Source organism: Triticum aestivum, chromosome 1D (assembly GCF_018294505.1).
Source record: "Triticum aestivum cultivar Chinese Spring chromosome 1D, IWGSC CS RefSeq v2.1, whole genome shotgun sequence".
Classification (NCBI taxonomy): domain Eukaryota; kingdom Viridiplantae; phylum Streptophyta; class Magnoliopsida; order Poales; family Poaceae; genus Triticum; species Triticum aestivum.
Genome location: NC_057796.1, coordinates 440723903 through 440746811, shown reverse-complemented (window position 1 = coordinate 440746811; position 22909 = coordinate 440723903). Strand labels below are relative to the sequence as shown.

Below are 22909 nucleotides of genomic sequence, written 5' to 3'. Positions count from 1 at the left end.
GGTTAGGGAAGGTCTTGTTGCAATGACGACAGACACGGTCGCGAGCCGAAGATACTTTATGCAACAAGAGTCTCGTGGCAACCTGCGAGCTAGAGATGCTCCGCAACAAGGGTATGTTGCAGACACATCACCTCTCTACTCTCTCCACACAAATTTCCCCAAGCAACGCTGCCCATCGTCTTCCTTCTTAGACATTTCCTTCTCTCCAAAATCCTTTCTCCCTCTCGGCCGTCTAACTCTACTTGAAGCTACAAGAGTTGTCGGCCTGTCACACCGATGAACAAGGCCAGCACCACAGTAGCATAGCGTCGCCCTAGAGCACACGATGGGGTACAGTGCTGCAACCCACCACAGTTGCTACGAGCACGATACCTCTCGTCGCTTCTAGGCCGACCATCTGCTGTCAATGTAGCCAATGCGGCGGAGGGTGGTGTCATTGCTGGGGAAGACGAGCCTGACATTGGGGTCTCCGGGAAGCAGTCCATCGAATTGGCAGCCCTCAGGATCAACAAGGAAGGTGCGGAGGTTAGGGAAGGTCTTGTTGCAATGACGACAGACACGGTCGCGAGCCGAAGATACTTTATGCAACAAGAGTCTCGTGGCAACCTGCGAGCTAGAGATGCTCCGCAACAAGGGTATGTTGCAGACACATCACCTCTCTACTCTCTCCACACAAATTTCCCCAAGCAACGCTGCCCATCGTCTTCCTTCTTAGACATTTCCTTCTCTCCAAAATCCTTTCTCCCTCTCGGCCGTCTAACTCTACTTGAAGCTACAAGAGTTGTCGGCCTGTCACACCGATGAACAAGGCCAGCACCACAGTAGCATAGCGTCGCCCTAGAGCACACGATGGGGTACAGTGCTGCAACCCACCACAGTTGCTACGAGCACGATACCTCTCGTCGCTTCTAGGCCGACCATCTGCTGTCAATGTAGCCAATGCGGCGGAGGGTGGTGTCATTGCTGGGGAAGACGAGCCTGACATTGGGGTCTCCGGGAAGCAGTCCATCGAATTGGCAGCCCTCAGGATCAACAAGGAAGGTGCGGAGGTTAGGGAAGGTCTTGTTGCAATGACGACAGACACGGTCGCGAGCCGAAGATACTTTATGCAACAAGAGTCTCGTGGCAACCTGCGAGCTAGAGATGCTCCGCAACAAGGGTATGTTGCAGACACATCACCTCTCTACTCTCTCCACACAAATTTCCCCAAGCAACGCTGCCCATCGTCTTCCTTCTTAGACATTTCCTTCTCTCCAAAATCCTTTCTCCTCTCGGCCGTCTAACTCTACTTGAAGCTACAAGAGTTGTCGGCCTGTCACACCGATGAACAAGGCCAGCACCACAGTAGCATAGCGTCGCCCTAGAGCACACGATGGGGTACAGTGCTGCAACCCACCACAGTTGCTACGAGCACGATACCTCTCGTCGCTTCTAGGCCGACCATCTGCTGTCAATGTAGCCAATGCGGCGGAGGGTGGTGTCATTGCTGGGGAAGACGAGCCTGACATTGGGGTCTCCGGGAAGCAGTCCATCGAATTGGCAGCCCTCAGGATCAACAAGGAAGGTGCGGAGGTTAGGGAAGGTCTTGTTGCAATGACGACAGACACGGTCGCGAGCCGAAGATACTTTATGCAACAAGAGTCTCGTGGCAACCTGCGAGCTAGAGATGCTCCGCAACAAGGGTATGTTGCAGACACATCACCTCTCTACTCTCTCCACACAAATTTCCCCAAGCAACGCTGCCCATCGTCTTCCTTCTTAGACATTTCCTTCTCTCCAAAATCCTTTCTCCCTCTCGGCCGTCTAACTCTACTTGAAGCTACAAGAGTTGTCGGCCTGTCACACCGATGAACAAGGCCAGCACCACAGTAGCATAGCGTCGCCCTAGAGCACACGATGGGGTACAGTGCTGCAACCCACCACAGTTGCTACGAGCACGATACCTCTCGTCGCTTCTAGGACGACCATCTGCTGTCAATGTAGCCAATGCGGCGGAGGGTGGTGTCATTGCTGGGGAAGACGAGCCTGACATTGGGGTCTCCGGGAAGCAGTCCATCGAATTGGCAGCCCTCAGGATCAACAAGGAAGGTGCGGAGGTTAGGGAAGGTCTTGTTGCAATGACGACAGACACGGTCGCGAGCCGAAGATACTTTATGCAACAAGAGTCTCGTGGCAACCTGCGAGCTAGAGATGCTCCGCAACAAGGGTATGTTGCAGACACATCACCTCTCTACTCTCTCCACACAAATTTCCCCAAGCAACGCTGCCCATCGTCTTCCTTCTTAGACATTTCCTTCTCTCCAAAATCCTTTCTCCCTCTCGGCCGTCTAACTCTACTTGAAGCTACAAGAGTTGTCGGCCTGTCACACCGATGAACAAGGCCAGCACCACAGTAGCATAGCGTCGCCCTAGAGCACACGATGGGGTACAGTGCTGCAACCCACCACAGTTGCTACGAGCACGATACCTCTCGTCGCTTCTAGGCCGACCATCTGCTGTCAATGTAGCCAATGCGGCGGAGGGTGGTGTCATTGCTGGGGAAGACGAGCCTGACATTGGGGTCTCCGGGAAGCAGTCCATCGAATTGGCAGCCCTCAGGATCAACAAGGAAGGTGCGGAGGTTAGGGAAGGTCTTGTTGCAATGACGACAGACATGGTCGCGAGCCGAAGATACTTTATGCAACAAGAGTCTCGTGGCAACCTGCGAGCTAGAGATGCTCCGCAACAAGGGTATGTTGCAGACACATCACCTCTCTACTCTCTCCACACAAATTTCCCCAAGCAACGCTGCCCATCGTCTTCCTTCTTAGACATTTCCTTCTCTCCAAAATCCTTTCTCCCTCTCGGCCGTCTAACTCTACTTGAAGCTACAAGAGTTGTCGGCCTGTCACACCGATGAACAAGGCCAGCACCACAGTAGCATAGCGTCGCCCTAGAGCACACGATGGGGTACAGTGCTGCAACCCACCACAGTTGCTACGAGCACGATACCTCTCGTCGCTTCTAGGACGACCATCTGCTGTCAATGTAGCCAATGCGGCGGAGGGTGGTGTCATTGCTGGAGAAGACGAGCCTGACATTGGGGTCTCCGGGAAGCAGTCCATCGAATTGGCAGCCCTCGGGATCAACAAGGAAGGTGCGGAGGTTAGGGAAGGTCTTGTTGCAATGACGACGGACACGGTCGCGAGCCGAAGATACTTTATGCAACAAGAGTCTCGTGGCAACCTGCGAGCTAGAGATGCTCCGCAACAAGGGTCATGTTGCAATTGCAATAATGGGTCTTATTGCAATGGGGAAAGAATATAAGAGGGAACGTATGATGATCAAACGTGATCGTACGGTGGTTGAGTTACCACCATTTTTTCTAGAAACCTTCACATGAACCAGTCGTTCTTATCCACGGCCACCTTCCCTAATCCTGCTTCCCACGACTTAGAGCATCTCCAGCCGCGCCCCCAACAGCCCCCCTCCCCCAGGCCCATTTTTTAGCGCCAGCGCTGAAAAAACGGCCCAGTCGCGCCCCCAGGAGCCCATTTTTCGCCTGTTAGGCCTGAAACTGGAGCCGGCGTACTCAGGCCGAACCCAGCGCACTGGGTGCGCCGGGGCAATAGTTTTTGGCGCGAAAGAACGGCGGGCCCGCCGAGTCAGCGACCCCCGCGCCTCGTCGTCCTTCATCACCTCAGTTTCCCGCGGAGAATCAATGCCAAGGCTGCTGCCGGTCAGCCTTCCATTGATTCCTCACGGGCGGCGCAGTGCGGTGATACGTCTCCGTCGTATCTATAATTTTTGATTGTTCCATGCCAATATTCTACAACTTCCATATACTTTTTGGCAACTTTTTATACTATTTTTGGGACTAACATATTGATCCTATGCCCAGTGCCAGTTCCTGTCTGTTGCATGTTTTTGGTTTCGCAGAATATCTATATCAAACGGAATCCAAATGGGATAAAAATGGACGGAGAATTATTTTGGAATATTTGTGATTTTTGGGAAGAAAATCAACGCGAGACGGTGCCCGAGGTGGCCACGAGGGTGGGGCCCACGACCACTACTGGCAGGCGCGCCCCCACCCTCGTGGGCCCCTCATAAGGCGGTTGATGCTCTACTTTGGCCGCAAGAAAGCTAATTTTTGGAAAAAGATCTGGGCGAAGGTTTCAACCCAATCGAAGTTACGGATCTCCGAATATAAAAGAAATGGTGAAAGGGCAGCAGACGAGAACGCAGAAACAGAGAGAGACAGAGAGACAGATCCAATCTCGGAGGGGCTCTCGCCCCTCCCACGCCATGGAGGCCAAGGACCAGAGGTGAAAACCTTCTCCCATCTAGGGAGGAGGTCAAGGAAGAAGAAGACGAAGGGGCCCCCTCTCCCCTTCTCTTCCGGTGGCGCTGGAACGCTGCCGTGGCCATCATCATCACCGCAATCTTCACCAACAACTTCACCGCCATCATCACCAACTCTTCCACCCTCCATGCAGCGGTGTAACCTCTCTCTTACCTGCTGTAATCTCTACTTAAACATGGTGCTCAACACTATATATTATTTCCCAATGATGTATGGCTATCCTATGATGTTTGAGTAGATCCGTTTTGTCCTATGGGTTATTTCATGATCAAGATTGGTTTGAGTTGCATGTTTTATTATTGGTGCTGTCCTATGGTGCTCTCCGTGTCGCGCAAGCGTGAGGGATTCCCGCTGTAGGGTTTGCAATATGTTCATGATTTGCTTATGGTGGGTGGCGTGAGTGACAGAAGCACAGACCCGAGTAAGTAGGTTGTTTGCGTATGGGATAAAGAGGACTTGATACTTTAATGCTATGGTTGGGTTTTACCTTAATGATCTTTAGTAGTTGCGGATGCTTGCTAGAGTTCCAATCATAAGTGCATATGATCCAAGTAGAGAAAGTATGTTAGCTTATGCCTCTCCCTCAAATAAAATTGCAATAGTGATTACCGGTCTAGTTATCGATTGCCTAGGGACAAATAACTTTCTCGTAACAAAAAGCTCTTTACTAAAACTAATTTAGTTGTGTCTTTATCTAAGCAGCCCCTAGCTTTTATTTACGTGCTCTTTATTTCTTGCAAACCTATCCAAAAACACCTACAAAGTACTTCTAGTTTCATACTTGTTCTAGGTAAAGCGAACGTCAAGCGTGCGTAGAGTTGTATCGGTGGTCGATAGAACTTGAGGGAATATTTGTTCTACCTTTAGCTCCTCGTTGGGTTCGACACTCTTACTTATCGAAAGAGGCTACAATTGATCCCCTATACTTGTGGGTTATCAAGACCTTTTTCTGGCGCCGTTGCCGGAGAGCAATAGCGTGGGGTGAATATTCTCGTGTGTGCTTGTTTGCTTTATCACTAAGTAATTTTTATTTGCTGTTCTTAGTTGTTTTCTATCTTTAGTTATGGGTAGGAAACGCAAAATACCAAAAAAATTAGTTGTACCTACTGAACCAATGGTTGAAGAACCACTCAAAATCTATCATACTCCTGAAGCTTATTACTTGGATCATCTTCGATCCCTATGTGCTCGTGCTGAAACCCCAACTAGCTTAGTTGAGGGCAAATCTTTAGATGAGCATGCTTGTTATGTGCGACACCGAATATCTGAAAAAGGGAAATTTTACTGGGTCAAATTCATCGTTTGCAATGCTATGCTTGGAATTTATGTGAAATATATGATATTACTTGTTGTTCTGAAAACCCTAAGAAACACCTTCCCTATCAATGTGAGTTTAGTGATAATGGAATCGTATCTTCGTATGCTAAGGGTGTTTATAGTTACTATGATGTTCAACAAATTGAAGAATTTGTTGCTTTTAAGGGTGCTTATGAAATTGCTTCTTTGATTGAAACGTATGATGCTACTCTTTACAAATCTGAAAATTTTGCCATACTTAAATATTGCTATGATAATTATGCTTCTAATGCCTATGTTGAACCATATATTGAGGACTACCCCGCTGTCCAAGAAGAGACTAATATTTTGCAGGAGTCTATGGAAGAAGAAATTGATGAAACTGTGAGCTCATTGGATGAAAAAGATGAGGAGGAGAGCGAAGAACAAAAGGAGGAAGAGCGGATTAGCTACCCGTGCCCACCTTCTAATGACAGTAACTCTTCAACTCATACATTGTTTAATTTCCCTTCGTGCTTACCGAAGGATGATTGCTATGATGACTATTATGATCCCATTGATTCTCTTGAAATATCCCTTTTTGATGATGCTTGCTATGCTTCTGGCCAAGATGCCAATATGAATTATGCTTATGGAGATGAACTTGCTATAGTTCCTTATGTTAAACATGAAATTGTTGCTATTGCACCCACACATGATAGTCCTATTATCTTTTTGAATTCTCCCAAACTACACTATATCGGAGAAGTTTGCACTTATTAAGGATTATATTGATGGGTTGCCTTTTACCGTTGCACATGATGATTTTGATAGATATAATATGCATGTGCTTGCTGCTCCTACTTGCAATTATTATGAGAGAGGAACTATATCTCCACCTCTCTATGTTTCCAACATGATAAAATTGCAAGAAACTGTTTATACTATGCATTGGCCTTTACTATGTGTGCATGAATTGTTCTTTTATGACATGCCGATGCATAGGAAGAGAGTTAGACTTCGTCATTACATGATATATGTTGCTTTGTGCTCACTACTAAATTACAAATCATTGCTAATTAAAATTGGCTTTGATATACCTTGGGATCCGGGTGGATTCACTACTTGAGCACTATATGCCTAGCTTAATGGCTTTAAAGAAAGCGCTGCCAGGGAGACAACCCGGAAGTTTTAGAGAGTCATTTATTTCTGTTGAGTGCTTTCATATAGTTTAAAAACAACAAAAATAAAGAGGGGAACCCAAAACTTTTCAAAAAGGAAAGTGAAAGTGAGAAAGACAAGCATTGTTGAAGTGGGAGAGCTCCTTGAACTTTGTTCATGCTCACGGAAACTTTGTGAATCTTGATTACAGAAACTTTTCAACAAAAATAATTATCCCCTTGTACAATTCCATTGTATTATAAAAATAATGTGCCAAGGTTTGCCTTTAGGATGTTTACAATGCTTGTTGGTTTGTACGGTGCAGGACAGAAACTTTGGCTGTAGTGCGCGATTTTTTATTTTTTACTGGAACGTCAAATGGTTCTGATTCTTTTTGCACTGTCTTTCTATACAAATTTTTATTTTTCCTAATTTTGGCAGAATTTTTAAAGTATCAGAAGTATGGTGAATGTTCAGATTATTACAGACTGTTCTGTTTTAGACAGATTCTGTTTTTGATGCATAGTTTGCTTGTTTTGATGAAACTATCAATTTATATCAGTGGATTAAGCCATGAAAAAGTTATATTACAGTAGACACAATGCAAAAACAAAATATGAATTGGTTTGCAACAGTACTTAGAGTAGTGATTTGCTTTATTATACTAACGGATCTTACCGAGTTTTCTGTTGAAGTTTTGTGTGGATGAAGTGTTCGATGATCGAGAAGGTCTCGATGTGAGAAGAAGGAAGAGAGGCAAGAGCTCAAGCTTGGGGATGCCCGAGGCACCCCAAGTAAATATTCAAGGAGACTCAAGCGTCTAAGCTTGGGGATGCCCCGGAAGGCATCCCCTCTTTCTTCAACAAGTATCGGTATGTTTTCGGATTCGTTTCATTCATGTGATATGTGCAAATCTTGGAGCATCTTTTGCATTTAGTTTTCACTTTTCTTTTATGCACCATGCTGGTATGAGATAGTCCTTGGTTGATTTATAGAATGCTCTTTGCACTTCACTTATATCTTTTGAGTATGGCTTTATAGAATGCTTCATGTGCTTCACTTATATCATTTGAAGTTTGGATTGCCTGTTTCTCTTTACATAGACAACCGCCATTTGTAGAATGCTCTTTTGCTTCACTTATATTTGTTAGAGTGTGGGCATATCTTTTGTAGAAAGAATTAAACTCTCTTGCTTCACTTATATCTATTTAGAGAGATGACAGGAACTGGTCATTCACATGGTTAGTCATAAAATCCTACATAAAACTTGTAGATCACTGAATATGATATGTTTGATTCCTTGCAATAGTTTTGCGATATAAAGATGGTGATATTAGAGTCATGCTAGTGGGTAGTTGTGGATTGTAGAAATACTTGTGTTGAGGTTTGTGATTCCCGTAGCATGCACGTATGGTGAACCGTTATGTAACGAAGTCGGAGCATGAGTTATTTATTGATTGTCTTCCTTATGAGTGGCGGTCGGGGACGAGCGATGGTCTTTTCCTACCAATCTATCCCCCTAGGAGCATGCGCGTAGTACTTTGTTTCGATGACTAATAGATTTTTGCAATAAGTATGTGAGTTCTTTATGACTAATGTTGAGTCCATGGATTATACGCACTCTCACCCTTCCATCATTGCTAGCCTCTTCGGTACCGTGCATTGCCCTTTCTCACCTCGAGAGTTGGTGCAAACTTCGCCGGTGCATCCAAACCCCGTGATACGATACGCTCTGTCACACATAAGCCTCATTATATCTTCCTCAAAACAGCCACCATACCTACCTATCATGGCATTTCCATAGCCATTCCGAGATATATTGCCATGCAACTTCCATCATCATCATATACATGACTTGAGCATTCATTGTCATATTGCTTTGCATGATCGTAAGATAGCTAGCATGATGTTTTCATGGCTTGTCCGTTTTTTGATGTCATTGCTACGCTAGATCATTGCACATCCCGGTACACCGCCGGAGGCATTCATATAGAGTCATATCTTTGTTCTAGATATCGAGTTGTAATATTGAGTTGTAAGTAAATAAAAGTGTGATGATCATCATTATTAGAGCATTGCCCCGGTGAGGAAAGGATGATGGAGGCTATGATTACCCCACAAGTCGGGATGAGACTCCGGACGAAAAGAAAAGAGAAAGGCCAAAAAAAGAGAAGGCCCAAAAAAAGAAAAAAAAGAAAAAAAATGAGAGAAAAAGAGAGAAGGGGCAATGTTACTATCCTTTTACCACACTTGTGCTTCAGAGTAGCACCATGTTCTTCATAGAGAGAGTATCCTATGCTTTCACTTTCATATACTAGTGGGAATTTTCATTATAGAACTTGGCTTGTATATTCCAACGATGGGCTTCCTCAAATGCCCTAGGTCTTCATGAGCAAGCAAGTTGGATGCACACTCACTTAGTTTCAGTTTGAGCTTTCATATACTTATAGCTCTAGTGCATCCGTTGCATGGCAATCCCTACTCCTCACATTGACATCAATTGATGGACATCTTCATAACCTGTTGATTAGCCACGTCGATGTGAGACTTTTTTTTTGTCTTCTCCACATAACCTCCACCATCATATTCTATTCCACCTATAGTGTTACGTCCATGGCTCACGCTCATGTATTGCGTGAAAGTTGAAAAGGTTTGAGAACGTCAAAAGTATGAAACAATTTCTTGGCTTGTCATCGGGGTTGTGCATGATATGAATATTTTGTGTGGTGAAGATGGAGCATAGCCAGACCGTATGATTTTGTAGGGATAACTTTCTTTGGCCTTGTTATTTTGAAAAGACATGATTGCTTTATTAGTAGGCTTGAAGTATTATTGTTTTTATGTCAAATGATAGACTATTGCTTTGAATCACTCGTGTCTTAATATTCATGCCATGATTAGATACATGATCAAGATTATGCTAGGTAGCATTCCACATCAAAAATTATCTTTTTTTATCATTTACCTACTCGAGGACGAGCAGGAATTAAGCTTGGGGATGCTGATACGTCTCCGTCGTATCTATAAATTTTGATTGTTCCATGCCAATATTCTACAACTTCCATATACTTTTTGGCAACTTTTTATCCTATTTTTGGGACTAACATATTGATCCAGTGCCCGGTGCTAGTTCCTGTCTGTTGCATGTTTTTGGTTTCGCAGAATATCCATATCAAACGGAATCCAAACGGGATAAAAACGGACGGAGAATTATTTTGGAATATTTGTAATTTTTGGGAAGAAAATCAACGCGAGACGGTGCCCGAGGTGGCCACGAGGGTGGGGCCCACGGCCACTACAGGCAGGCGCGCCCCCACCCTCGTGGGCCCCTCGTAAGGCGGTTGATGCTCTACTTTGGCCGCAAGAAAGCTAATTTTTGGAAAAAGATCTGGGCGAAGGTTTCAACCCAATCCGAGTTACGAATCTCCGGATATAAAAGAAACGGTGAATGGGCAGCAGACGAGAACGCAGAAACAGAGAGAGACAGAGAGACAGGTCCAATCTCGGAGGGGCTCGCCCCTCCCACGCCATGGAGGCCAAGGACCAGAGGGGAAACCCTTCTCCCATCTAGGGAGGAGGTCAAGGAAGAAGAAGACGAAGGGGCCCCCTCTCCCCTTCTCTTCCGGTGGCGCCGGAACGCTGCCGTGGCCATCATCATCACCGCAATCTTCACCAACAACTTCACCGCCATCATCACCAACTCTTCCCCCCTCTATGCAGCGGTGTAACCTCTCTCTTACCGCTGTAATCTCTACTTAAACATGGTGCTCAACACTATATATTATTTCCCAATGATGTATGGCTATCCTATGATGTTTGAGTAGATCCGTTTTGTCCTATGGGTTATTTGATGATCAAGATTGGTTTGAGTTGCATGTTTTATTATTGGTGCTGTCCTATGGTGCTCTCCGTGTCGCGCAAGCGTGAGGGATCCCCGCTGTAGGGTTTGCAATATGCTCATGATTTGCTTATGGTGGGTGGCGTGAGTGAACAGAAGCACAGACCCGAGTAAGTAGGTTGTTTGCGTATGGGATAAAGAGGACTTGATACTTTAATGCTATGGTTGGGTTTTACCTTAATGATCTTTAGTAGTTGCGGATGCTTGCTAGAGTTCCAATCATAAGTGCATATGATCCAAGTAGAGAAAGTATGTTAGCTTATGCCTCTCCCTCAAATAAAATTGCAATAATGATTACCGGTCTAGTTATCGATTGCCTAGGGACAAATAACTTTCTCGTAACAAAAAGCTCTTTACTAAAACTAATTTAGTTGTGTCTTTATCTAAGCAGCCCCTAGCTTTATTTACGTGCTCTTTACTTTCTTGCAAGCCTATCCAAAAACACCTACAAAGTACTTCTAGTTTTATACTTGTTCTAGGTAAAGCGAACGTCAAGCGTGCGTAGAGTTGTATCGGTGGTCGATAGAACTTGAGGGAATATTTGTTCTACCTTTAGCTCCTCGTTGGGTTCGACACTCTTACTTATCGAAAGAGGCTACAATTGATCCCCTATACTTGTGGGTTATCATGCGGCCCCCTCCCACAACGCGTACACATGTTGCCGCCCCCTGGCCGCAATAAAAGCCGCCCCTCCCTCGCCGGTGGAAGCACCCGCCCGCAGCCCCCCCTCTCTCGCCGCCGACGCCCTCTCTTTCCCTCCCTCCCCGTCTAGGCACCGCGTGCACACACAACAGATGGGTGAACGGTTCCCCGGCGACGCGGTGGCGGCCAACGGCTTCGGCCACCGCTCGCTGCACGAGTGGGAAGCCCACCTCCTCCACGAGGCGAACTACCCGACGCCCCTCGACATGCGCGCGTCGGGGCGGTGGAGGCTCAACGCCGGAGGCGTCCCCGTCCCCCTCTACCCGACGTCGAACACCCCGCCTACTTTTACGCCGAGATCGAGCGTGTGCGGGCCTCCCTGTCGGAGGAGGACCGGGCCCTCCCGGAGTACGATGCCGGCAACCACGAGGCGTGGGCCGCGTACTTCGAATGCCGGCAGGCGAGCGGCTCGCCTCCATCAACAATGTGTCGGTGGTTCAGGGGGCGCAACAACAGTGACGGCCACCGCCTGTGGTGGGGCGCCCCCGGCAGCACGCTCCACGCCGTCCTCGAGTACCTCGAGGGCGGCAACGATCTGCCGCTCGAGTACCCGACTGCCCCGGCCCCCTGCCGGAGTGGCGGCGCGTGGCTGCCGAGGAGAATGTTGGGCGGGTCCTCCTCCTCCTCCCGATCCTCCTCCCACTCCTCCGGGTCGCCAGCGCTCGTCAGCATCAAGGCCGAGTCGTGGAAACACCGCTCGACCGGCGCACCCGCAGCGCCGGCATCGTCATCAATGAGGGCGGCCGTGCCTCCTTCTCGGCTCCCCCCCCCCCCCCCCGCCCGCCTCGTCAAGCCGAAGACGAAGCCGGGGCTTGCCGCCATGAAGAGCGAGCTCGATGACGCGCTCGACAACGAGGCCGCCATGAAGTGGGCGCGGGAGGATTGGGCCCGGCTGGAGATGGGGAGCGCCAGCGCCGCGCCCTAGAGGAGATCGCCGCACGCCGCCGTGGACGCGAGGAGGGAGGCGTGATTGTGCTCGAGGACAGCGACGAGGACGACGCGCCGCCGCCGGCCAAACTTGTCCGCCAGGGCGACCCCAGGCAGGGGTCCAGCAGGGATGGCCATGTGAAGAAGGAGAAGGAGGAGGACGACGGCGACTACGCCGCGTTCAACCATTTCTTCGGCCTGTAGGCGCGACCCTTTGTTTTTTAGTAGATTTTATGTTTTCTATATGTAAAAAAACTATGGAACGCCTAATCTATGTCGTGTTTGCCGAATCTATGCTGAATCTATGTCGTGTTTGCTGAATTTTGGCTGAATGTTTTTTTAAAATGTTTATAAAAAGGGCGTCAGGGATTTTAAATGTTTATAAAAAGGGCGTCTGGGGTGACCTGGGGGTGGCGACTGGGAACCCGATCGCCCCCACGGCGAAAATATCGCCGTTTCGCCCCCAAGCGGCGCTTTTTCTAGCCCGTGGGGGGCGAACGGCTGAAGATGCTCTTAGCCCACCACTCCGCTCCTATTATTTTCCACGGTGCTCTCTCTCAACAAGCAGTGGCACTCCGCTGCGGAAGTATTCGATGGTGATGCTGCCTCCCCTGTCCTCCTCGACCTCGATCTCCTCTAGGCAACTTTGCTGCTCTGCTGTATCCACAAGTGACATCTCTCCTTCGACCTCCAGCGCTTTCTTCATGCCTTTGGGAATTGCAACATGGCACATGTTGTGGTCGCAAGAGGCGAGATCAAGCCGACCGAGCGGCATAGTTGCGGAGACTCCGGAGATGCTTTTGCAACGAGGGTCCTATTGCAAGGATCTTGTTGCAATGGCGGCGGACAGAACCGCGAGTCGAAGATGCTTTGGCAACAAGGATCTTGCAAAAGCAACAAGAGTCTTGTTGCAGTGAGAGAAATAGGGAAGAGGAACACGAACATCATACGGTCGAGCGGTTCGCGACGGCCGACGGGCCAAGCTTAGCACGCTCCTCAAAAAAACATGTTGCAAATCAGGGCGTGAAAAATCTTTGTTTGTTTGATTCTGAACCTTGTCGTATGCACCATCTGCACCACTGTCGGTTTGCGGCGAACGGCTCTCCTGAGACGCCGGAGTCGAACGGCAGTGGGGCGTCGATATACGACACAGACACGGCCAGGCCATCGATCCCCGTCCGGTCCGTCGCCGTCACGCCTGCTCGCAGCGCGCCCGCGCCGCCGTGCGCGTGTTGGAACGTCAGTTGTTATTCAGAGCGTCGCCGTCGCGGTGCTGTCATGCATCATGCAGACCTAAACTCGAAAGCGCCACACAGCTTCGTCTCTTTCCCCGTCCGTCGCCAGCAGCACGAGGCAAAAATAGCAACCGCGCAGCCAGCGGCAGCCACTCGCGGCCCTGTACGTAGACGCAGACGGCGGAGGCCCGCGCGACGTGGCAGCGGGTGGCCAAGTTCCGTTCCGCCATTCCAGCCAGCTCGCACGACTGGGACGGACGGATGCGTACGAGGTAACCACCCACCCACCCCTCGCGCGCAACCAGCCAAACCACGCGGAGACGACGACGGCGATCGATCGGAACCCGGAACCCCCTCCTCCTCCGGCCGGCGCCCGGGAAGCGATCACGATCACGACCCCGAACACGATCGCAGCCCCCTCGCCCGCGCGCGCGTCGCTCCGCCCGCCGTCGATCAGGTAATTAATTGGTTTGGTATATGATCCCCTTCTTGTCCGGCCCCCGATCAGGGACGGCATGAACGTGTGATTCCATTGGATACTACTTACTCATCGTGGCCGCCGACCGATGGATCTGGTTGATTTTCTTCCGTGCGTGCGTGGCAGATGAGTGTGTCAGGGTCGGAGAGCGCGGCCTCGGCCAACAAGCCCAAGTGTACGTCTGATTGTGCCGCCTTCTTTGATTTGATTTCCCTATTTTACTGAGAGAAAAAAATGCAGGCGGCATGTTCTTGTGACTGATTGAATTCCCGTTCCGTTTTGGCAGATTCTAAATTCACGCAGCAGGAGCTCCCGGCATGCAAGCCGCTGTTAACTCCCGGAATCGTACGATTTAATTATTACTCCGTTTTGTTTCTTCTCTTGTGATGATCGTTGCAAATGTAAACATCGACCCAGGGCTACATCTTTGTCAACCTGAATGTACTAACATGAATCCTTCGGTTGATTGATAGGTCATCGGCGCCTTCTCGCTCATCGGCATCATCTTCGTCCCGATAGGGCTCGCGTCGCTGTCGGCGTCACAGGAGGTGAAAAATTCAGACAAGTGCAGTTGCAGTGCTACATGAACAAAATGCATTTCATCTTTGCTGTTCCCTAATTTGCCGCTACTGCAAAATGCAGATTGTTGAACTGATAGATCGATACGACGAGGAGTGCGTTACCGCCAGCGACAAGATCGGGTTCATCCAGAACTCCAAGGCCAACAAGGCGTGCACCAGAAAGATCACGGTGAGATTCAGAGACACATCTTCTCATTCAGAAATGCGTCTCTACTCTGCTGGTATGCAGTCCTGAAGAACATGGCATCTTTGTGTTCAGGTGCCGAAGCCGATGAAGGGCCCCATACACGTCTACTACCAGCTGGAGAACTTCTACCAGAACCACCGGCGGTACGTGCAGAGCCGGAGCGACCAGCAGCTGCGCGACAAGGACTACAAGGACCCCAAGGCGGTGGCCAAGGCCTGCGACCCGGAGGCCACCACCGGCGACGGCTCCCTCATCGTGCCCTGCGGCCTCATCGCCTGGAGCCTCTTCAACGACACCTACGCCTTCTCCGTCAACAAGAAGTCGGTGACGGTGAACAAGAAGGACATCGCCTGGGCCAGCGACAAGAACAGCAAGTTCGGCAGCAACGTCTTCCCCGTCAACTTCCAGAAGGGCGGCCTCATCGGCGGCGGCAACCTCAACGACAAGCTACCTGTCTGTGACTAATTAAGTGCACAAAGAATTAACTTCTGAAGGATCTCTGATGCAGCATTTCCTTCTGAACTTGAGCAGCTGAGCGAGCAGGAGGACCTGATCGTGTGGATGCGGACGGCGGCGCTGCCGACGTTCAGGAAGCTGTACGGGCGGATCGAGACGGACATCATGGCGAGCGACGAGATCACGGTGGTGATCCAGAACAACTACAACACGTACAGCTTCGGGGGCACCAAGGCGGTGGTGCTGTCGACGGCGTCGTGGATCGGGGGGAAGAACAACTTCATCGGCGTCGCCTACGTGGCCGTCGGCGGCATCTGCCTGCTCCTCGCCATGGGCTTCGTCGTCCTCTACGTCGTCAAGCCAAGGTAAATACCAGCATCTGACATGGTTATGTGCAGATCATTCATTCATTGTAAAGCAGCAAATGAATGTGTGGATGGATTTTGTTCAGGGCCCTCGGAGACCCCGCGTACCTGTCGTGGAACAAGGAGGCCGCCGAGTACTCGCACTGAATGCGACGCTGAAATCACAAGGCCCGTTTTGTAGGTGGATGCGGCAGGGCTCGTCTCAAACGTTGCTTTCTATGCCTTCCTGAGCATCTGATGATGATGATGCATGGTCTGAGGCTCCGGTTTGTGGCTCTTCCGGATCGTGATCAGCCTACGCGAGATGATCTAGGATATATCTAGGTGCGGCTCTTTTGTTTCCTGTTCAGTAGCTGTGAAACACATTGTGGTTTCTGATAAATGAAATCGGAGAGAGAGCTCTTTTTGTTTTTTTAACGGTGCTACGACGAGCTTACGCCGGCCTGAAACTTTGCATTAATAAACCGGAGTACATTTACAGTAGAGTAGATTGGGGGTAGGGAAAGAAAGCGAAATACATTTTTTTTAGAAAAGGAGGAATACCCCCGCCTCTGCATATGCATACAACCATTTTATTAATTATTAACACAAGACCTTACAAAGTCATACAAAGTAAGACCAAAGCCACCATCTAAGCAACATCGGTCGCTACTCCTATCCAGTTGATGAAGGGGCGCTAATAGTCTAGGCCTAATACCAAACAGACCTCGCAGCCAAACCTCACATCTAAGACCTGAGGTCCCAACCAGGACGCCTGCCGGGTATGGGCACCCACCAGTCCGGCGTGCTCCTCAACCAGGACGCCTGCCGGGTATGAGGCCGCCGCAGCCACCTGCCACCAATCCATCTTCAGAGTTGTACTGCTGCATCTACCTTGCCCGGTCTAGCTGCTGCCGACGCGACCACGATGCCAGACAGCGTCGACCTCCTGCGCGTGTCCATCTCCACACATCTGACGTGAAGCCTCCGCTGCTCCATGCCGCCAAGAGCCGCCGCCATGAATATGTAGAAAGAAACACCGCTCCACCGAAGAAGCCATCCGCTGGTCCCTCGAGCCCGAGTGCATCTCCAAGAATGCCACCCCCTAGGGGGTAACGACACATGAATGCCGCCGTCATCCGATCAACTGGTCTAGGGTTTCCCCCGGAGGTATTGGGTGGGTTTGGGATTTGTACCTCGATGATGCCTTCATGAAGGAAACGATGATAAGGGCATCGTCATCACCGGCTCCGGCCAACGACCGAAGACCAAATTTTCACTCGGATCCGTCCCAAGAAATCCACCCGACAACCTGTGCACTGTCTCGACCGCCTTCAAAGCCCCAGATCTAGCTGCCTAGATCCGGCGACCAACCACAACAGCAGTGCCACCGTAGGAGCCCTGGCACACCGGCCACTGCCTGAATGCTCCACACTGGAGCCTGGGAGGACTCCCACCCCACCTCGCCAAACCGCGAGAGCCGCCGAGATGGATCCCGCACGCTCATCACCGTCTCTGATCGGAACCAAACCGTGGCAAAACCACGAGATCGCCGACGCAGATCCGTCTTGGATATGGACTGCACCACGCCATGCCGCCGCGGGAAGCCCGAGCTTCACCCGCCGCCGCCGTCCAGGGCCGCCGCCCCAGGATCCTGATCTGGCCAGCCCGGTCCTCCACGGTGCCCTCTTCACGCCACCGCCGCTGGCTCGCCACCAGGCAACCGCGCCGCCGCCCAAGGCCTCCGCCCGGAGCACGCCGTCGCGCTACCATGGATCAGATCGCCGCTGCGCCGTCATGCGCGTGGAGGTCCAGCCCCACCCCCTCTGACGCGATCCAGGGACGAGAGCCTCCGCCACCGCCGTCGGCCCCCGGGCTTAGCCCAGCGGCAGCGGAGGGAAGGGAGGGAGGTGGTGGTGACCCTGGCGGCTAGGGTTTGAAGAGCCGCCCGAGTCGCCTGAGATGGGGGCGACGTGGGGGCAACTTGTTTCTTCGATAAGTGATTCCAGTCTGCTTCGAGACTAGGGTATACATAAAGGTCCCGATTGTTGGACCATCCATATTTGATAGTTGAGAGCCGCCTTGAGAGGAGAATTCGAATGTAATTTGGTTAGGTGTGAGAGCAGCAGGAAAGAATTTAGGTCCTGACCCGCCTAAAAAAAGGCCCTACAATGCTTATCGATCTCGAGGACAACGCTCATAGGCAGCAATAGAGAAGTCATGGCATAGATAGGCAAGAGTCCAAGAACTGAACGAACCAGAAGTCCAGAATAGCCCGACCTGCAAGAGACAAAAGTACCCCTCGCCAACTTGCCAGATGGTGGCCAATCTTGTCAATGATGAAAAAGAAGTTTGAAAGATTAAGCTTCTGAGTTGATAAAGGTAAGCCAAGGTATGATTGAGGGAAGGAGGCAACTGAAGGAAATATGCCCTAGAGGCAATAATAAAGTTATTATTATTTCCTTATTTCATGATAAATGTTTATTATTCATGATAAATGTTTATTATTCATGCTAGAATTGTATTAACCGGAAACATAATACATGTGTGAATACATAGACAAACATAGTGTCACTAGTATGCCTCTACTTGACTAGCTCATTAATCAAAGATGGTTGAGTTTCCTAGCCATGGACATGGGTTGTCATTTGATTAACGGGATCACATCATTAGGAGAATGATGTGATTGACATGACCCATTCCGTTAGTTTAGCACTTGATCGTTTAGTATGTTGCTATTGCTTTCTTCATGACTTATACATGTTCCTATGACTATGAGATTATGCAACTCCCGTTTACCGGAGGAACACTTTGTGTGCTACCAAACGTCACAACGTAAATGGGTGATTATAAAGGTGCTCTACAGGTGTCTCCGAAGGTACTTGTTGAGTTGGCATATTTCGAGATTAGGATTTATCACTCTGATTGTCGGAGAGGTATCTCTGGGCCCACTCAGTAATGCACATCACTATAAGCCTTGCAAGCATTGTAACTAATGAGTTAGTTGCAGGATGATGTATTATGGAACGAGTAAAGAGACTTGCCGGTAACGAGATTGAACTAGGTATTGAGATACCGACGATCGAATCTCGGGCAAGTAACATACCGATGACAAAGGGAACAACGTATGTTGTTATGCGGTTTGACCGATAAAGATCTTCGTAGAATATGTAGGAGCCAATATGAGCATCCAGGTTCCGCTATTGGTTATTGATCGGAGACATGTCTCGGTCATGTCTACATAGTTCTCGAACCCGTAGGGTCCGCACGCTTAAAGTTCGGTGACGATTGTATTACGAGTTTTTTGATGTACCGGAGGTAGTTGGGAGTCCCAGATGTGATCACGGACATGACGAGGAGTCTCGAAATGGTCGAGACGTAAAGATCGATATATTGGACGACTATGTTCGGACATCGGAATAGTTTCGGACATATACCGGAGTACCGGGGAGTTACCGGAATCCCCCGGGGAGTTTCGGACATATACCGGAGCCCCCCTTTCCTTCCTCCTCTCTCCTTCCCTTCCTTTCCCCCTCCTACTCCAACTAGGAAAAGAGGGAGTCCTACTCCCGGTGGGAGTAGGACTCCTCCCTGGCACGCCCTCCTCCTGGCTGGCCGCCTCCTTCCCCTGGTCCTTTATATACGGGGGCAGGGGCACCTCTAGACACAATAATTGATCTCTTGATCTCTTAGCCGTGTGCGGTGCCCCCTCCACCATATTCCACCTCGATCATATCGTAGCGGTGCTTAGCCGAAGCTTTGCGTCGGTAGCAACATCATCACTGTCATCACGCCGTCGTGCTGACGGAAATCTCCCTGAAGCTCTGCTGGATCGGAGTTCGCGGGACGTCATTGAGCTGAACATGTGCCGAACTCGGAGGTGCCGTACGTTCGGTACTTGGATCGGTCGGATCGTGAAGACGTACGACTACATCAACCGCGTTGTGCTAACGCTTCCGCTTCGGTCTACGAGGGTACGTGGACACACTCTCCCCTCTTGTTGCTATGCATCACCATGATCCTGTGTGTGCGTAGGAAAATTTTGAAATTACTACGTTCCCCAACAGTGGCATCCGAGCCTGGTTTTATGCGTGGATGTTATATGCACGAGTAGAACACAAGTGAGTTGTGGGCGATACAAGTCATACTTCTTACCAGCATGTCACACTTTGGTTCGGCGGTATTGTTGGATGAAGCGGCCCGGACCGACATTACGCGTACGCATACGCGAGACTGGTTCTACCGACGTGCTTTGCACACAGGTGGCTGGCTGGTGTCAGTTTCTCCAACTTTAGTTGAACCGAGTGTGGCTACGCCCGGTCCTTGAGAAGGTTAAAACATCACTAACTTGACGAACTATCGTTGTGGTTTTGATGCGTAGGTAAGAACGGTTCTTGCTCAGCCCGTAGCAGCCACGTAAAACTTGCAACAACAAAGTAGAGGACGTCTAACTTGTTTTTGCAGGGCATGTTGTGATGTGATATGGTCAAGGTATGATGCTATATTTATTGTATGAGATGATCATGTTTTGCAACCGAGTTATCGGCAACTGGCAGGAGCCATATGGTTGTCGCTTTATTATATGCAATGCAATGGCCCTGTAATTGCTTTACTTTATCACTAAGCGGTAGCGATAGTCGTAGAAGCAATAGTTGGCGAGACGACAACGATGCTACGATGGAGATCAAGGTGTCGCGCCGGTGACGATGGTGAACATGACGGTGCTTCGGAGATGGAGATCACAAGCACAAGATGATGGTGGCCATATCATATCACTTATATTGATTTCATGTGATGTTTATCTTTTATGCATCTTATTTTGCTTAGATCGACGGTAGCATTATAAGATGATCTCTCACTAAATTCAAGGTATAAGTGTTCTCCCTGAGTATGCACCGTTGCGAAAGTTCTTCGTGCTGAGACACCACGTGATGATCGGGTGTGATAAGCTCTACGTTCAAATACAACGGGTGCAAGACAGTTTTGCACACGCGGAATACTCAGGTTAAACTTGACGAGCCTAGCATATGCAGATATGGCCTCGGAACACTGAGACCGAAAGGTCGAGCGTGAATCATATAGAAGATATGATCAACATAGTGATGTTCACCATTGAAAACTACTCCATCTCACGTGATGATCGGACATGGTTTAGTTGATATGGATCACGTGGTCACTTAGATGATTAGAGGGATGTCTATCTAAGTGGGAATTCTTAAGTAATATGATTAATTGAACTTTAATTTATCATGAACTTAGTCCTGGTAGTATTAGCATATCTATGTTGTAGAACAATAGCTCGCGATATTGCTCCCCGTTTATTTTGATATGTTCCTAGAGAAAAACTATGTTGAAAGATGTTAGTAGCAATGATGCGGACTTGGTCCATGATTTGAGGTTTATCCTCATTGCTGCACAAAAGAATTATGTCCTTGATGCACCGCTAGGTGACAGACCTATTGTAGGAGCAGATGCAGACGTTATGAACGTTTGGCTAGCTCAATATGATGACTACTTGATAGCTTAGTGCACCATGCTTAATGGATTAGAATCGGGACTTCAAAGTTGTTTTGAACGTGATGGACCATATGAGATGTTCCAGGAGTTGAAGTTAGTATTTCAAGCAAATACCCGAGTTGAGAGATATGAAGTCTCCAACAAGTTCTATAGCTAAAAGATGGAGGAGAATAGCTCAAGCAGTGAGCATGTGCTCAGATTGTCTGGGTACTTGTGATGCCCCCGATTCAATCGTACACTGATCATGCACGCAAACGTGTACGATCAAGATCAGGGACTCACGGGAAGATATCACAACACAACTCTAAAACATAAATAAGTCATACAAGCATCATAATACAAGCCAGGGGCCTCGAGGGCTCGAACACAAGTGCTCGATCATAGACGAGTCAGCGGAAGCAACAATATCTGAGTACAGACATAAGTTAAGCAAGTTTGCCTTAAGAAGGCTAGCACAAACTGGGATACAGATCGAAAGAGGCGCAGGCCTCCTGCCTGGGATCCTCCTAACTACTCCTGGTCGTCGTCAGCGGGCTGCACGTAGTAGTAGGCTCCTCCGGTGTAGTAGGAGTCGTTGTCGATGGTGGCGTCTGGCTCCTGGGCTCCAGCATCTGGTTGCGACAACCAGGTAGAAAGGAAAGGGGGAAAAGAGGAAGGAAAGCAACCGTGAGTACTCATCCAAAGTACTCGCAAGCAAGGAGCTACACTACATATGCATGGTTATATGTGTAAAGGGCCATATCAGTGGACTGAACTGCAGAATGCCAGAGTAAGGGGGGATAGCTAGTCCCGTCGAAGACTACGCTTCTGGCAGCCTCCATCTTGCAGCATGTAGAAGAGAGTAGATTGAAGTCCTCCAAGTAGCATCGCATAGCATAATCCTACCCGGCGATCCCCTCCTCGTCACCCTGTTAGAGAGCGATCACCGGGTTGTATCTGGCACTTGGAAGGGTGTGTTTTATTAAGTATCCGGTTCTAGTTGTCATAAGGTCAAGGTACAACTCCGGGTCATCCTTTTACCGAGGGACATGGCTATTCGAATAGATAAACTTCCCTGCAGGGGTGCACCACATAACCCAACACGCTCGATCCCATTTGGCCGGACACACTTTTCTGGGTCATGCCCGGCCTCGGAAGATCAACACGTCGCAGCCCCACCTAGGCACAACAGAGAGGTCAGCACGCCGGTCTAAATCCTATGGCGCAGGGGTCTGGGCCCATCGCCCATTGCACACCTGCACGTTGCGAACGCGACCGAAAGCAGACCTAGCCTAGTAGGCGTTCCAGTCCAATCCGGCGCGCGCCACTCAGTCGCTGACGTCACGAAGGCTTCGGCTGATACCACGACGTCGAGTGCCCATAACTGTTCCCGCGTAGTTGGTTAGTGCGTATAGACCAAATGGCCAGACTCAGATCAAATACCAAGAACTCGTTAAGCGTGTTATTTTGAAGTAACCGCGGACGCCGTCCAGGGCCAGGCCCACCTCTCACCTAGGCGGTCTCAACCTGCCTTGTCGCTCCGCCACAAAGATCCACTCGCGGGTACTCCTACGAGCCGACCCGACTTTAGTCACCACAGGTGTCATGTATAGAGTATATAAGTATATACCCGTGATCACCGCCCAAGTGATCACGGCCCGATAGTATAGCACAGCAGACGGACAAGAATGTAGGGTCACTGATGGAAAACTAGCATCCTATACTAAGCATGTAGGATTGCAGGTAAAGGTAACAACAGTAGTAGCAAGGATAGGCTATGCTCAGGATAGGATTAACGGAAAGCAGTAACATGCTACACTACTC

The 22909-nt window shown here is 49.4% G+C and overlaps 1 protein-coding gene across 1 annotated transcript; it reads left to right on the top strand.

Moving 5' to 3' along the window:
- The first annotated feature begins 13571 nt into the window (after positions 1–13571).
- Positions 13572–16022, top strand: LOC123173806 (ALA-interacting subunit 1). The gene is made up of 8 exons (XM_044589953.1): positions 13572–14000; positions 14148–14196; positions 14308–14366; positions 14495–14569; positions 14664–14771; positions 14862–15242; positions 15321–15610; positions 15697–16022. Exons 1-8 carry the CDS (start codon positions 13587–13589, stop codon positions 15755–15757), a joined length of 1437 nt encoding a protein of 478 aa, XP_044445888.1. The 5' UTR covers positions 13572–13586; the 3' UTR covers positions 15758–16022.
- The last annotated feature ends 6887 nt before the right edge of the window (positions 16023–22909 follow it).

Excerpts from the sequence above, each read along its gene's own strand:
- LOC123173806 (XM_044589953.1), top strand. The coding sequence starts at position 13,587 with ATGCATCATGCAGACCTAAACTCGAAAGCGCCACACAGCTTCGTCTCT. Across the intron at positions 14,570-14,663 it reads CGCTGTCGGCGTCACAGGAG|ATTGTTGAACTGATAGATCG; the intron begins GTGAAAAATTCA and ends TGCAAAATGCAG. Across the intron at positions 15,611-15,696 it reads CTCTACGTCGTCAAGCCAAG|GGCCCTCGGAGACCCCGCGT; the intron begins GTAAATACCAGC and ends GATTTTGTTCAG.